The sequence below is a fragment of the Carica papaya genome, chromosome 9 (assembly GCF_054855325.1).
Source record: "Carica papaya isolate Zhongbai chromosome 9, ASM5485532v1, whole genome shotgun sequence".
Lineage (NCBI taxonomy): Eukaryota > Viridiplantae > Streptophyta > Magnoliopsida > Brassicales > Caricaceae > Carica > Carica papaya.
This window is the reverse complement of record NC_142317.1, coordinates 5766449-5780057: the sequence shown is the minus strand read 5'-3', so window position 1 is coordinate 5780057 and position 13609 is coordinate 5766449. Positions and strand designations below refer to the sequence as shown.

The 13609-nt window shown below is 39.3% G+C and overlaps 1 protein-coding gene across 1 annotated transcript; it reads right to left on the bottom strand.

Moving 5' to 3' along the window:
- Positions 1-533: 533 nt before the first annotated feature.
- On the bottom strand, positions 534-3351 carry LOC110820361 (O-fucosyltransferase family protein). The gene is made up of 5 exons (XM_022049807.2): positions 2592-3351; positions 2023-2191; positions 1724-1813; positions 1256-1539; positions 534-1161 (listed from the first exon to the last, which is right to left on the bottom strand). Exons 1-5 carry the CDS (start codon positions 3245-3247, stop codon positions 660-662), a joined length of 1701 nt encoding a protein of 566 aa, XP_021905499.1. The 5' UTR covers positions 3248-3351; the 3' UTR covers positions 534-659.
- Positions 3352-13609: the final 10258 nt, after the last annotated feature.

Here is a 13609-nt window from a genome sequence, read left to right as displayed (position 1 = left end):
TAGAAACATGAGAGAAGTTTACGTGGCAGTTACAATTTTTTTCAAAATTAATTTAGATACCCTTAATATGTCGTTGAAATTTGAAATGTTTTAAATTTTATCACATTTAAAGAGTTTATTACAATGTAAATTTATAGATTTAATTTCTGTGTATGGAAAGAGTTTCATCATTACAATACATATACACACTTTCTATTATACTTTGATATAATATTAAAATTTAGAAATTTATTTTAATGTACCTTTTTACAACCAAAATATTGAATGAAAAATTAATTGAAAATGCATACACTAAAAATATCTATTAACAAGAATGTTCTTGCAAGAAAGTTCTTTTTTTTTTGGGGGGGTTGTCAAGCTTCAACTACACATTTGCCATTTGCAGGAGACTTAGTGTGGCATGAGAGAGAAGACATATTAAATCTCTGTATTTATTTATTTATCCTGTTTTTATGGTTAGCATAGATATATATTACTATTGTTTGATTAGTAGAAATATAAAGTAGGTTTTACCAAGATCAAAGTAAAGGAGATGGTCAATAGACATTTCTAATTAGGCAAAATCAGTATTGCACTATACAAACATCTTCAAAAGAATTTGGTTACATGATTAGAACTGTAATGAAATATGTAGAGACGAGTCCAGTATAAGCATATACTCATCGAATTGCATTTAGAATGCCTTTGTCCCGCTTACAAATGCACTCAGGCATTGGATATGCAATCACATCTCGGTCTCTCTTGTTATTCCTTGGCTCAGGCTGCCCCTGATATTTGTTGTGTAGGTTTTTGACAACATATCTGAACTCTGGTTCAGAAATGGAGTCATCCTCAAAGAATGGAAACATTGCTCGCTTGTTGGGCCTTATGAATTTCCTATGACCAACATAAGCTCGGTGACCCTGCATGGCTCGAGCCAGGTTTCCGCCATGGGAAGGTATAAACACATTGCTGCTCAGCGAAACAATGTAATCAATGGCAGCCAATGCAGAGTTCTTATTGGCATATGGTAAGAGTTCTCCATTATGTGCCAAGATTTCCTTTGTGACTAAATTTGGGAACTCCTTAGCAAGTGGTTCCAGAGCCTTAGCCCCTCCCAATGGCTCTCCTCCAGCGATATATACTCGTGCACTGCTTGGTGCACCCAGACCCTTCAATAGCCTGCATTAGAAATCACATTTTACAGTATTCCAACTAATGTTTATTAATTTTAGATTGAGAAATTGGACATTTGGAATCCATCTTCTAAATTTACCTGGTCATTTCTTGCGTGTTAAGTGGACAAAGTCCAGCAAATTTACGCTGAGCATTGCTCATGTTTACTCTTCCAGTGAGGTATTCAGGTTGAGATTCTCTGGTCCTAGTGATGATTCCATCATAATCCAGTCCTAAACCGGAGAGACATCCGGTTCTAATCCACACATCTTTCTCTAAGCGGAGATGGAGAGCGATATAAGGTCCCTCTATCCACATTCTTCTCGCAAGTTTATTACCGAGCTCAAGAATTGGTGCTGCAAATCTTAATGCGTGGAAAGCTACCTGCAATATGAAGTGGGAGAACCAGAAGATTAAACTTATCAAGCCAACCATTTGTAATTTTTAAGAAGACTCTATGAATGTGTGAGTGGTATAACTTAAAAGTGAATCAAGTATATTTATGGGTTCTTCCAATATATGGATCCTTCGAATCTGACATGGGCTGTTTTTTATTTTGGGAATATACCTTACATTTCAGCTTCTGTAAGTCAGGTGGAAGATTCTTGGAGAGTTTAGAATCCAACCCTTTCATTACCAGAAGACCCTCCTCATTTAGCTACATGGAACAAAAAATTGAAATAGCCATGAGAAAATATGATTCTCTCCATAATTCTACATCAAGTCTAGTATATCTTCAACTTGAAGCTTTCATGAAAAACAAACTGAAAGCTTTCTTGATAAGCCAAATAGAGTTAACTTTTTCCTGATTTCAGGCAGTTTACAGTCACATGAAAGTGTACTAATCAAGCTTCTCCTTTGACTTACTTGTCTGAAGAATCTGGCACGGATCCAAAGCGGGGAAACATCATAAGGAATCTGGTTTTCCACTGATTGCTTTAACGTCAAATGTGTGGAGGGAAGTGATGATACAACTCGTATATCAGCTTGTAATGTCCGTTTGAAGTGTTCAACATCAAATATGTCTGAGAAGTTACTGCAATTTCAACAAAGAAGACAATAAGCTGGTGTTAAATTACATAGTAGTTTTTTCTACTTATTTTATATCTTCCAAATTTCAAACCCAGAGGAAATACCAAATGAATTTTCATTACACGCCCATAAAATTTTCTAAGAAACCAAACAAGACTTTATTCATCTCCATTCAAATATGTCTGAGAACTTACTGCAATTTCAACAAAGAAGACTATAAACTGGTGTTGAATCACAGTAATTTTTTCTACTTATTTTCTATCTTCCAAATTTCAAACCCAATGGAGATACCAAATGAATTTTCAGTACACGCCCATAAAATTTTCTAAGAAAGCAAACAACACTTTATTCATCTGCATTCAAAGATAGTAAACCCTTTTTTGTGTCTGGTTTTTTGTTTTTACCTATGATCTTCCCAAATCATGTTAACCTGCAAAACTGGAACAACCAACGCCGCTTCAAGAATTCTCGCAATAACAACAGCATCAACAATCTGATTCCTCTGCTGGTACAAACCCCCAGAAGCCAACACCATCAAGAACCTCCTCTTCTCCTTCACAATCTTCGCCGACCTTTTCCGATACCCAATACTGAAATCCAAGGACGGTGCGTACCCTCCTCCCCCGTCTGGCTGCCGCCAGAACTCTTTTTCTTCCTGTGAAACATTCCCTACAATCACGTGAGCAGGCAATGGGATCATTGCGCTGTTTCCCAGCTTCGGCTTATTCTCGTTGGAAGAACCAACTGCAGAATGCGAAGCGAAGGCAATCGAAGAGTAGGAATCCGATGAAGGAGATATGAGAGAGCATGGAGATGAACGTTGAGATATGGTTGTGAAGCTAAGGACTGAAATTCCCAAGAAAGTGAAGGAAAGTAGGAAAGATAGGAAGAAAAGAGAAAGGGCTGGTGGAATGCAGAGTTTATTATGGTGCGTTCTAGGGCTTCCCTTCTTGGGGGAGAAGAGGAGTGAGGAAAATGGGGAAGAGGTGAAGAGGTAGAAGAATGGTGGCGGGGTGATTGTGAAGAAAGGGTTCTTGATGCTCTTGTTTGATCTCGCCATGGAAGCGCTTGCTTCTTCTTCTTCTTCTTCTTCTTCTTCTTCTTCTCTGCGACTGAAAATTGCACGTGTTGTATACTGAGTGATGAAAACAGAAAGCTGGCGGTTGGTTAGTTAAAAAACCGTTTCATTTTTTCCCGGGAAAAAAAACTGTTGATGCACTGATGCCTGCATGCTAAAATTGCAAATCGAAAAACGACAACGGAAAGTGAATTTGATCCGTGAAAGTGAAATTATTTTTTTAATTAACTTTATTTTTAAATTTGTATGTATTCAATTCACAAAACATAAAAATTAATTAATTAACCTTTAGAAACTTATTTCTGTTCATATTTGATTATTCTGAAACATATTTTAACCAACTTATAATTTATACATATAAAAAATGGTCAATATATAAATTTAACTCTTATATTATTTATTTCTATTCAATTTCATCTTTATCTCAATTTTATTTCAATTATTTCATACTTTTAAATGGTGTTTATATTAGTCTCTTATCATTATTAATATTTAGCGCATGTTAACTTTAGATATCACATATAAAGTCTGTGATATATATTTATAAGTCATTCACTCATGTTAAATGTCACGTACTATTTAATATGATAGAAAAATATTTATATAAAATATTTTTATATGTGAATCAGTTTAGATTTATTCGTATTTTAAATATATATATATATTTCATGTTTATTTATTCTATCTACCGGTTTACATTAAATTATGTAAACGTTATATCTATAATTATTAGTTCTTCGGTTAATCAATAAATACCCACGCCAAGTACCAAACTACCATTCTATCACTCAACTATAGTGGCCAAATTTTTTTATTCTTAGCTCTCAAATTTTGGATTTTGACAGTCTATTTTACCAACTTCACCAACTTTTATAGTGGATTATGCAATCAAATTTTTAGCTCTCGTCTATTAAGTTGGATGACACATTAAAGAAAATATACTAAGTTTAATCCGAACGAGAATGAGATAAGAAAATTTTAGGTTTGGAGATTTTGGTTGCTTGATTGCTTTGTCATAAAATTTAGTTAGCTTATACCTTTATATGAACCAAGGGTCCTTAAGAATCTTATTTTATCGATGGTAATCTAAGTTTTGCATTCATATTAAGGAGATGAGAGATTAAACACTTAAGATCTTGAAACATCCACTTGAAAAATCAATACTCGATCTCATATATATTTTTGTACATTGACATAAGGTTTGGACCATTGAAGGGCAAATATCTGTCATTTAAAATGACGAGGATGACATGTCATGACCATAAGGGTATGTACCCATCCAAGATGGACTCGAACCGGGTTGGACCTGGACCAAAAAACCCCTAATCATGGGTCAAAAACTTGGTTGTATTAAGTTTGGTTTAATCTAATTTTAACTGATTTTTTTTAGTTAGTTTCAGTTTGGATCAAGTAAACTGAATTTTTTTTTTTAAAAAAATATCAATTAGAATTATAAATAATTTATACATAACTTAATAAAATATTTAATATTATACCATTAATATAAATAATTAAACAAATATATACAAGTATTAAAAGAATAAAGAGAGGCAATTCTAAAGTAAATTAATATAAAATTTAATATATGTTGTTGATTCCTTGAATATTCATCCATAAATCATGTACATTAACTCATATCAATAATGAGTTATAGAAAAAAATAATTAATTATATAAAATTATATTTCACAATTCATATTATTTAAAATTCTTAAACTTATATGATTTATTGTCTTTAATATCACATAAGTTGACATGTTACAAAGGGTGTAGATGAGATTATTCAGTTAGATTCAATTGAAAAGGACACTACGGTTGAAGCTCAAAAATAAAGCTCTTTATGAAAAGATAGAGATAATGAATTAAGTGGACATATTTTTGTTATTTAAACTAGACCAGCTTGAATTGATTCACATGCAAAAAAATTTTCTACTATGTTAGATATAATGTAACATCTATTATATTATCTGATGTGGATTTGGTTGTTAGAATATATAATGTGTCAAAAAATTTTAAATATGAGATATGTAATTTATGGTATTATTTGTTAAAAATAGAGAGAGACCAATTTAAATATTACTTGAGAGTATATGAAATAAATTAATAAAAAAATTAGACAAATACCAAATCAAAAAATAAATAGTTGTAGTAACTGAAGAAAGAAAAAAAAAAGAGGGGGGGGGGGGGAACGACGTTGTTTTGAGAGGCATGTGAGGTATAAATAGGAGACGGGAAAGAAAAAAAAGAGGAAAAAAAAAAGGAAAAAGAAATGAGAAAACAGAGAAGGGAAAGAGAGCGGGGAGGAAAAAGAAAGAGAAAAGAGAAAACATAGAAGAAAGAGAGCGGGGAGGGAAAAGAAGGTTTGAGAAAGAGAAAGAGAAGAGTCGAAGCAGAAAGGAACGAAAAGGGATAGAGAAGAAGAAAGAGGATGGTGGCAGTGCGATCAGCAAGAGAAAGGAAGATGGAAATGGCAGGTACGGTAATTTAAGTTTTCTGTTAGTGATGTGGATTTAAAAATTTGCTGTAGGTGGACGAGTTGTGTGAATGCAAGTGGAGGCATATGGAGGAGGTTAGACCGTGGAATGAGAGAGAAGAAGAAAGATGGCGTGGAAGAGAGGTCTGTGAAGGAGAGGTGAGGTCGTGTGTGAGTGGGGGCATATGGAGGAGGTTAGGTCGCGGGAGGAGAGAAATGAATGAGTGCGGTGTGTGTGAGTGCAGTCTGTGAGGGAGAGGAGCTGTTGTGTGTGAGTGAGGGTGTATGGAGGAGGTCAGGTTGCGGAAGGAGAAAAATGAAGGAGTGCAGTGTGTGTGAGTGTGGTCTGTGAGGGAGAGGAGTTGTTGTGTGTGAGTGAGGGCGTATGGAGGATGTTAGGCTGTGGGATGAGAGAAAGGAAGGAGTGCGGTGTGTGTGAGTCCGGTCTATGAGGGAGAGGAGCTGTTGTGTGTGAGTGAGGGCGTATGGAGGAGGCTAAGTCACGGGAGAAGGGAAGGGAAGGTGTGTAGGGTGTGAGTGAGGTTCATGAGAGGGATGAGATGTTGTGTGAGTACAAATTGAGGTTTGCGGAGGGGACCACGGGAGGAGAGTGAGGTGATTTCGAGATTTGAGAGTGGAATATCTAGGGTAGGCCGTGGAGGGGGGGAGAATAAGAGATTTGGTGAGTGAGGTAAATATGTGTAAGGGAGGAAGTAGTGCGTGTAGATGTAGAAAAATTGGGAGGAGGAAAGAGAAGCCATAGACCGTGGGAATGAAGTGTCGGAATAGAGGTGTGGGGGTGTCTCTGTGTAGGACGAGGGGATGTGTGGTGTAGCTGTGTGGTGTGAGGGTGTGGGTTGTATATAGGTTGGTATAACTGCTGTAAATTTGGTAGTTAGCAAGGGAACACAGGTGTGAGTGTGTTAAGTGTTAGTGCATGTCTTATGGAGAGACGAGTGTAGTTTAGGTACACAGGTTAAAGGTATAAGAAAGTTTCAAGATAAGGTGGGGGAGTATGGACAGGATGATATTGTGTTGAGTCGGTAGCATCGGGGGACACCGATATTGGTTGTCGCTACCTAGAAAAAGTAATTCGATCGCCGATGGTGGTGATGGTCGGGAGCCTCTGACGAAAATGAATTTGGCTGTTGATATTAGTGACGGTAAAGGATGGTATCTGTGTGTGTGTGTGTGTGTGTGTGGCTTATTAGGGGTCGAAAGATAGGTAGTTTATTGATGATCGTCGATACTGGTGACTGGTGTGAATATTTGTACGCTTGGGGTGACGTTGGGGGCGGTCACACATGGTATGCATGATATTTAGGATATTGAGGTACGTTTTAATCCTGCGTAGTCCCATAATGATAACAAGGTAGGCTTAGGTTGGGTGACGGGGTACATGTAGAAATATTGGATTTCATATTTGTGCATATCATATTTGTAACTTAATTTTTAATGTACTGAGTTATTCAAACTCACCCTCTATTATTCACAGATGATGTAGGAATGAAGTCGGGATCGGAGTTGCTGGTTTCCGAGCCTAGCATATAGAGCAACAGAATAAGGATCTTTATTAACAGAATTGAATGTGTAAAAGTTAGTAATAGAGTTGATAGTATGTCTGTTGATAGTATATACGGTTGTATTTCACGTGATGTTACATGTATGATTGTCGGTCTATCCTAACTCTAAACAATAGATTTTGATAGTGTTTCTATGTGCATGATTGACTTGAAATGAAATTTTCGTATTTGATCATGGATTTGTTGTAAACTATACCATTACAAAAAAAAAGGCGTTACAGTTGGTATCAGAGCAAATTAAGAATATTACTAACGGGTGTCACTATTCTGCAGGTAAACCAAGGGAGGTGACGAAAAAGGGGGCCGACCCCGTCGTGAATCTGCTATGGGGGCACAGGGCTCACTAAGGGCCCCATGACAAGCACTAGGGTTTCCCTAGGTGCCACTCGCTATATTTCAAGGGCCGCCCCCGTACCATGTCGTGCCTCCTCCCGCACAGTCGAGACCCACTACTGGTCCATCTGCAACCCATGTGGGGCAGTCCAACGTGCAACAAGAAGACTTTAACCGGCTATGCAGAATAGTTGAGAGCCTAGCCACTATGATCTGGGATATAAAATTTAACGGGCGGAGTCAACATCAATGCCACAATAGGGGATTCACCTAGGTGTAGTGGATACAAGCAACATTGAGAAATACTGAAGGCTAAACCCTCTTGCCTTCAATGGGGGTTCTGACCCGTTGGTGGCAGACAATTGGATAAAGGAAACAGAAAAATTATTTGAAGTGATAACTGTGACCACGGAACAGAAAGTACAACTGGCTGCATTTATGTTAAGAGGATCCCCCGAGTGCTGGTGGAAATTGAAAAGAGGAGCTCTGATCTCCCCAATCACTTGGGAGGTGTTTCTAGAAGCATTCAATGTGGAGTACTTTCCAAATTTTCTGAGACAACAGAAGGAAGAAGAGTTTACTGAATTGAGACAAGGAAGATTATTTGTGGTGGAGTATGCCGAGAAATATACAGATTTGGACCGGTTTCTATCGGAGATTATGATGAATGAGACCAAGAAAGCCAGGAGGTTCGAAAAGGGGTTGCAGTCGGAATTGTATCACCAGGTTGCTATGTTTGCATTACCTACATATCAGATGATATTGGAAAAGGCACAGTTAGTAAAGGCACTGTATAAGGAACATGTTAACAATAATAAAGGACTTTCCAGTTATAGATGACCACTACCATCATCCGACCAAACAGAAAAGAGGCAGAGAACGACACAAGATGCAGCCCCAAGTCATCATATGGCTTTGAGTAACTCGATTTGTACGCGGTGCGGTAAAAACCATGGGGATCGGCCATGTATGAGTGGCGGTCGGGGCTGCTATCGGTGTGGGAACACTCAACACTTCGTACGGGATTGCCCCCTGCCGAGAGAGCCTGGTAGACCTGTTCAAAGACGGGTATTTACCATAACAGTTTTGGAGGCAGCCGCTACCTCGGAAATAATACAAGGTATACTTTATATTTCAAATATTTCTACTAGAGTACTAATTGATCCCGGTGCCACACATTCATTTGTATCGCCTAGGTTCGCATCTAGGATAGGGATAGAACCTCGGGTGTTAGACCAGATATTGGTAATATCTACACCAACTAATGGCGCTTTATGTATTGATGTAATGTTTAACTCCTGTAGAGTAGAAATAGAGGGAAGAAAATTAAAGGTAGATTTAATTTTACTAAACATTAAAGACTTTGATGTAATACTAGAAATGGATTGGCTTGCTGCCCAATATGCTCATGTAAATTGTTTCCGCAAGAGGGTAGTGTTTAAGATTCCTAACGAAGAACCTTTTTCTGTATGGGAAAAATCAATGAATAAATAAGTATTACGTTAAAATAATGTGTTAAAAAGAATATATGCATGAATTACAACGTTATCTATGTCTTTGATAGGGAGCAAGGGTAAGAGGCTTACACTCTAAGAGATACCAATGGTGAGAGATTTTTCAGAAATATTTTCAGACGACCTTCCGAGACTGCCACCCAATAGAGAGGTCGAATTCACTATAGAACTCCAGCCCGGCACCCAGCCAATCTCTAAGGTTCCATACAGGATGACGAGGTCAAAACTAATGGGGTTAAGTAGACAGTTACAAGAGCTACTGGATAAGAAATTTATTTGGCCGAGTATGTCACCATGGGGGCCCCAATACTGTTTGTTAAGAAAAATGATGGGACTATGAGAATGTGCATTGATTATAGGGAACTGAATCAAGTGACAATAAAGAATAGGTATCCGTTACCCAGGATCGACGACTTGTTTGATTAGTTACGAGGGGCACAGATATTTTCAAAAATAGATTTGCGTTCGGGGTATCATCAGCTACGGGTTAGAGCAGAAGACATCACTAAGACGACGTTCCGCACCAGGTATGGGCATTATGAATTTATGGTGATGCCTTTTGGGTTAACGAATGCTCCTGCAGTGTTTATGGATTTGATGAATCGGGTGTTCAAACCCCTGCTGGATCGTTATGTCATTGTCTTCATAGATAACATATTGATTTATTCAAGAGATTCGGTAGAATACGCGGAACATCTGACAACTATACTAGAGATTATTCGAAAAGCCAAACTGTATGCAAAGTTTAGTAAATGTGAGTTTTAGTTGGATTAGATAACATTCTTGGGCCATATTGTGTCGAGAGATAGGGTATCAATAGACCCAGCGAAAGTAGAAGTAGTGGTAAAGTGGGAAAGGCCAAAGACTATAACAGAGATCAGAAGTTTTTTGGGGTTGGCGGGATATTACCGTCGGTTTGTGCAAAGGTTTTTGAGTATTTTGGCACCTCTTACCAGGTTGAAAAAGAAGAATGTGAAGTTTGAATGGGATGAGATGTGTGAGGGTAGCTTCCAAGAATTGAAACACAGACTGACTACTACCCCAATATTGGCCATTCCGTCGGGAGAATGTGGTTTTGCAGTGTATAGCAACGCATCTCATGTTGGATTGGGTTGTGTATTAATGCAACAGAGGAAGGTTATAACGTATGGGTCTCGACAATTAAGGACACACAAAAAGAATGATCCAACCCATGATTTGGAGTTGGCTGGAGTGGTCTATGCCTTGCAGCTGCGGCAACATTATTTATATGAGAAAATCTTTGAAATTTATACAGATCATAAAAGTTTATAGTATATGTTCACACAGCGGGAATTGAATATGTGGCAGAGGAGGTGAATGGACCTGTTGAAAGATTTCGACTGTAGAATCAGGTATCACCTCGGATGAGAAAATGTGGTGGCAGATGCCTTCAGTCGTAAAAGTACTGGGGTGCTAGCTCATTTGATGGTGTCTGAGTGGTGTTTAGGAGAAGCCATGCAACAATTATGTATTCAGGAAGGGGACAATGGAAGATATGTGGCTAGTTTGAGGGCACAACCTACCTTGGTTCAGAAAATCATAGAGGGACAGTTGGTGGACACCGAGATGCAGATGATTCAGAAGGGAGTAGAACAGGGGACAGTGAGAGATTTTGGGGTGAAAGATGATGGGATACTCATATTTAAAACCAGAATGTGTGTTCCCAATGATCGCACGATACAAGAAGAAATACTCAGTGAGGCACATGATACCAAATTTTTCATACACCCGGGGAGTATTAAAATGTATAAAAACTTACAGAAAAGTTTCTGGTGGAAGGGTATGAAGAGGGATATCGCAGAGTATGTGTCAAGGTGTTTGATATGCCAGTAAGTGAAAGTGGAACATCAGAGGCCTGAGGATTTATTACAGCCCTTACCCATACCTGAGTGGAAGTGGGAACATGTCTCTATGGATTTTGTGACCGAGTTGCCAAGTAACTGTAAGAAACATGATAGTATTTGGGTGGTAGTTGATCGTCTAACTAAATTTTCTCATTTTTTAGCAATGAAGGTAACTGATTCAGTGGAGCATTTGGCCAGACTGTATGTCAAAAAGGTAGTAAGGTTACACGGTATTCCCGTATCGATTGTTTCTGATGGGGATTCCCGATTCACCTCCAGATTTTAGAGAGGTTTACAACAGGCTTTGGGTACTAAATTGAGTTTTAGCACAGTTTTTCACCCACAAACGGATGGGGAGACGGAGAGGACGATACAGGTATTAGAGGATAAGTTGAGAGCTTGTGTCATCGACATGAAGGGAGATTATGAGGATATACTGCCTTTAATAGAATTTACATACAATAATAGTTATCACACCAGCATTGGAATGACTCCTTATGAAATTCTGTATGGTAGACCCTGTAGGTCGTCGGTGTGTTGGAGTGAAGTGGGAGAAAAACAGTTGTTGGGACCGAAAATGGTAGAGGAAACTACGGCTAAGGTGCTGATGATACGACAGAATTTACAAGCTGCCCAAAGTAGACAGAAGGGGTACGTAGACAATCGCATGAGAGATTTGAGCTTTGAAGTAGGGGATCATGTGTTCCTAAAAGTATCTCCCATGGAGGGTTTATTGAGGTTTGGGAAGAAAGGGAAGTTAAGTCCCCGTTTCGTAGGGCCGTTTGAGATTCTGAAGAAGGTGGGGGTGGTTGCATACAGGGTAGCGTTCCTTCCTCAGTATAGTGGGGTTCACAATGTATTCCACATATCCTTATTACGAAAATATCACCCAGATCTGAATCATATTATAAGGTATGAATCGTTACTATTAGAGAAAGACTTGTCTTATGAAGAGGAACCTATCCGGGTTCTCGAGCGACAAGAAAGGAAGTTGAGAAGTAGGGTGATACCTATGGTGAATATACAATGGAGACATCACGTGACTAAGGAGGCAACATATAAACAGGAGGACGAGATGAGACAAAATTATCCGAAACTGTTTAGAGCTAAGATAACAAAATTTGATGGACTAAATTTTTTTTTTAGGGGGGAAGTATAGGTAGTAACTGAAGAAAGAAAAAAAAGGGGGAAACGACGTCGTTTTGATAGGCATGTGAGGTATAAATAGGAGACGAAAAAAAAAGAGGGAAAAAAAAGAAAAAGAAAAAAGAAAACAGAGAAGGGAGAGAATGGGGAGGAAAAAGAAAGAGAAAAGAGAAAACAGAGAAGAAATAGAGTGGGGAGGGAAAAGAAGGTTCGAGAAAGAGAAAGAAAGGAGTCGGAGCGAAGAGGAACGAGAAGTGGGAGATAAGAAGAAAGAGGACGGTGGCAGTGCGATCAACGAGAGGAATAAAGATGGAAATGGGAGTTACGGTAATTTTAAGTTTTCTGTTAGTGGTGTGGATTTAAAAATTTATTGTAGGTGGAGGAGTTGTGTGAATGCGAGTGGAGGTGTACGGAGGAAGTTAGACCGCAGAAGGAGAGAGAAGACAAAAGGTGACGTGGAAGAGAGGTATGTGAGGGAGAGGTGAGGTCATGTGTGAGCGGGGGCGTATAGAGGAGGTTAGGTCATGGGAGGAGAGAAAGGAAAGAGTGCGGTGTGTGTGAGTGCGATCTGTGAGGGAGAGGAGCTGTTGTGTGTGAGTGAGGGTTATGGAGGAGGTTAGGTTGCAGAATGAGAGAAATGAAGGAGTGCAGTGTGTGTGAGTGCGGTCTGTGAGGGAGAGGAGTTGTTGTGTGTGAGTGAGGGCGTATGGAGGATGCTAGGCTACGGGATGAGAGAAAGGAAGGAGTGCGATGTGTGAGAGTGCGGTTTGTGAGGGAGAGGAGCTGTTGTGTGTGAGTGAGGGCGTATAGAGGAGGCTAGGCCGTGGGAGGAGAGAAAGGAAGGAGTGCGATGTGTGTGAGTGCGGTCTGTGAGGGAGAGGAGCTGTTGTGTGTGAGTGAGGGCGTATGGAGGAGGCTAGGCCGCGGGAAGAGAGAAAGGAATGAGTGCGGTGTGTGTGAGTACGGTCTGTGAGGGAGAGGAGCTGTTGTGTATGAGTGAGGGCGTATGGAGGAGGCTAGGCCGCGGGAGGAGAGAAAGGAAGGTGTGTAGGGTGTGAGTGAGGTTCATGAGAGGGAGGAGATGTTATGTGAGTACGAATGGAGGTTTACGGAGGGGACCACGGGAGGAGAGTGAGGTGATTTCGAGATTTGAGAGTGGAGTATCTAGAGTAGGCCGTGGAGGGGGAGAGAATAAGAGATTTGGTGAGTGAGGTAAATATGTACAAGGAAGGAAGTAGTGTGTGTGGATGTAGAAAATTTGGGAGGAGGAAAAAGAGGTCGTAGACTGTGGGATTGAAGTGTCGGAATAGAGGTGTGGGGGTGTCTCTGTGTAGGACGAGGGGATGTGTGGTGTAGATATGTGGTGCGATGGTATGTGTTGTATATAAGTTGGTATATCTGCTGTAAATTCGGTAGTTGACAAGGGAACAC

Coding starts and splice junctions, on each gene's coding strand:
- LOC110820361 (XM_022049807.2), bottom strand. CDS start 3,247: ATGGCGAGATCAAACAAGAGCATCAAGAACCCTTTCTTCACAATCACC. Junction 2,192..2,591: donor ATGATTTGGGAAGATCATAG/GTAAAAACAAAA, acceptor TTGAAATTGCAG/TAACTTCTCAGACATATTTG. Junction 1,540..1,723: donor TACAGAAGCTGAAATGTAAG/GTATATTCCCAA, acceptor TTCATATTGCAG/GTAGCTTTCCACGCATTAAG.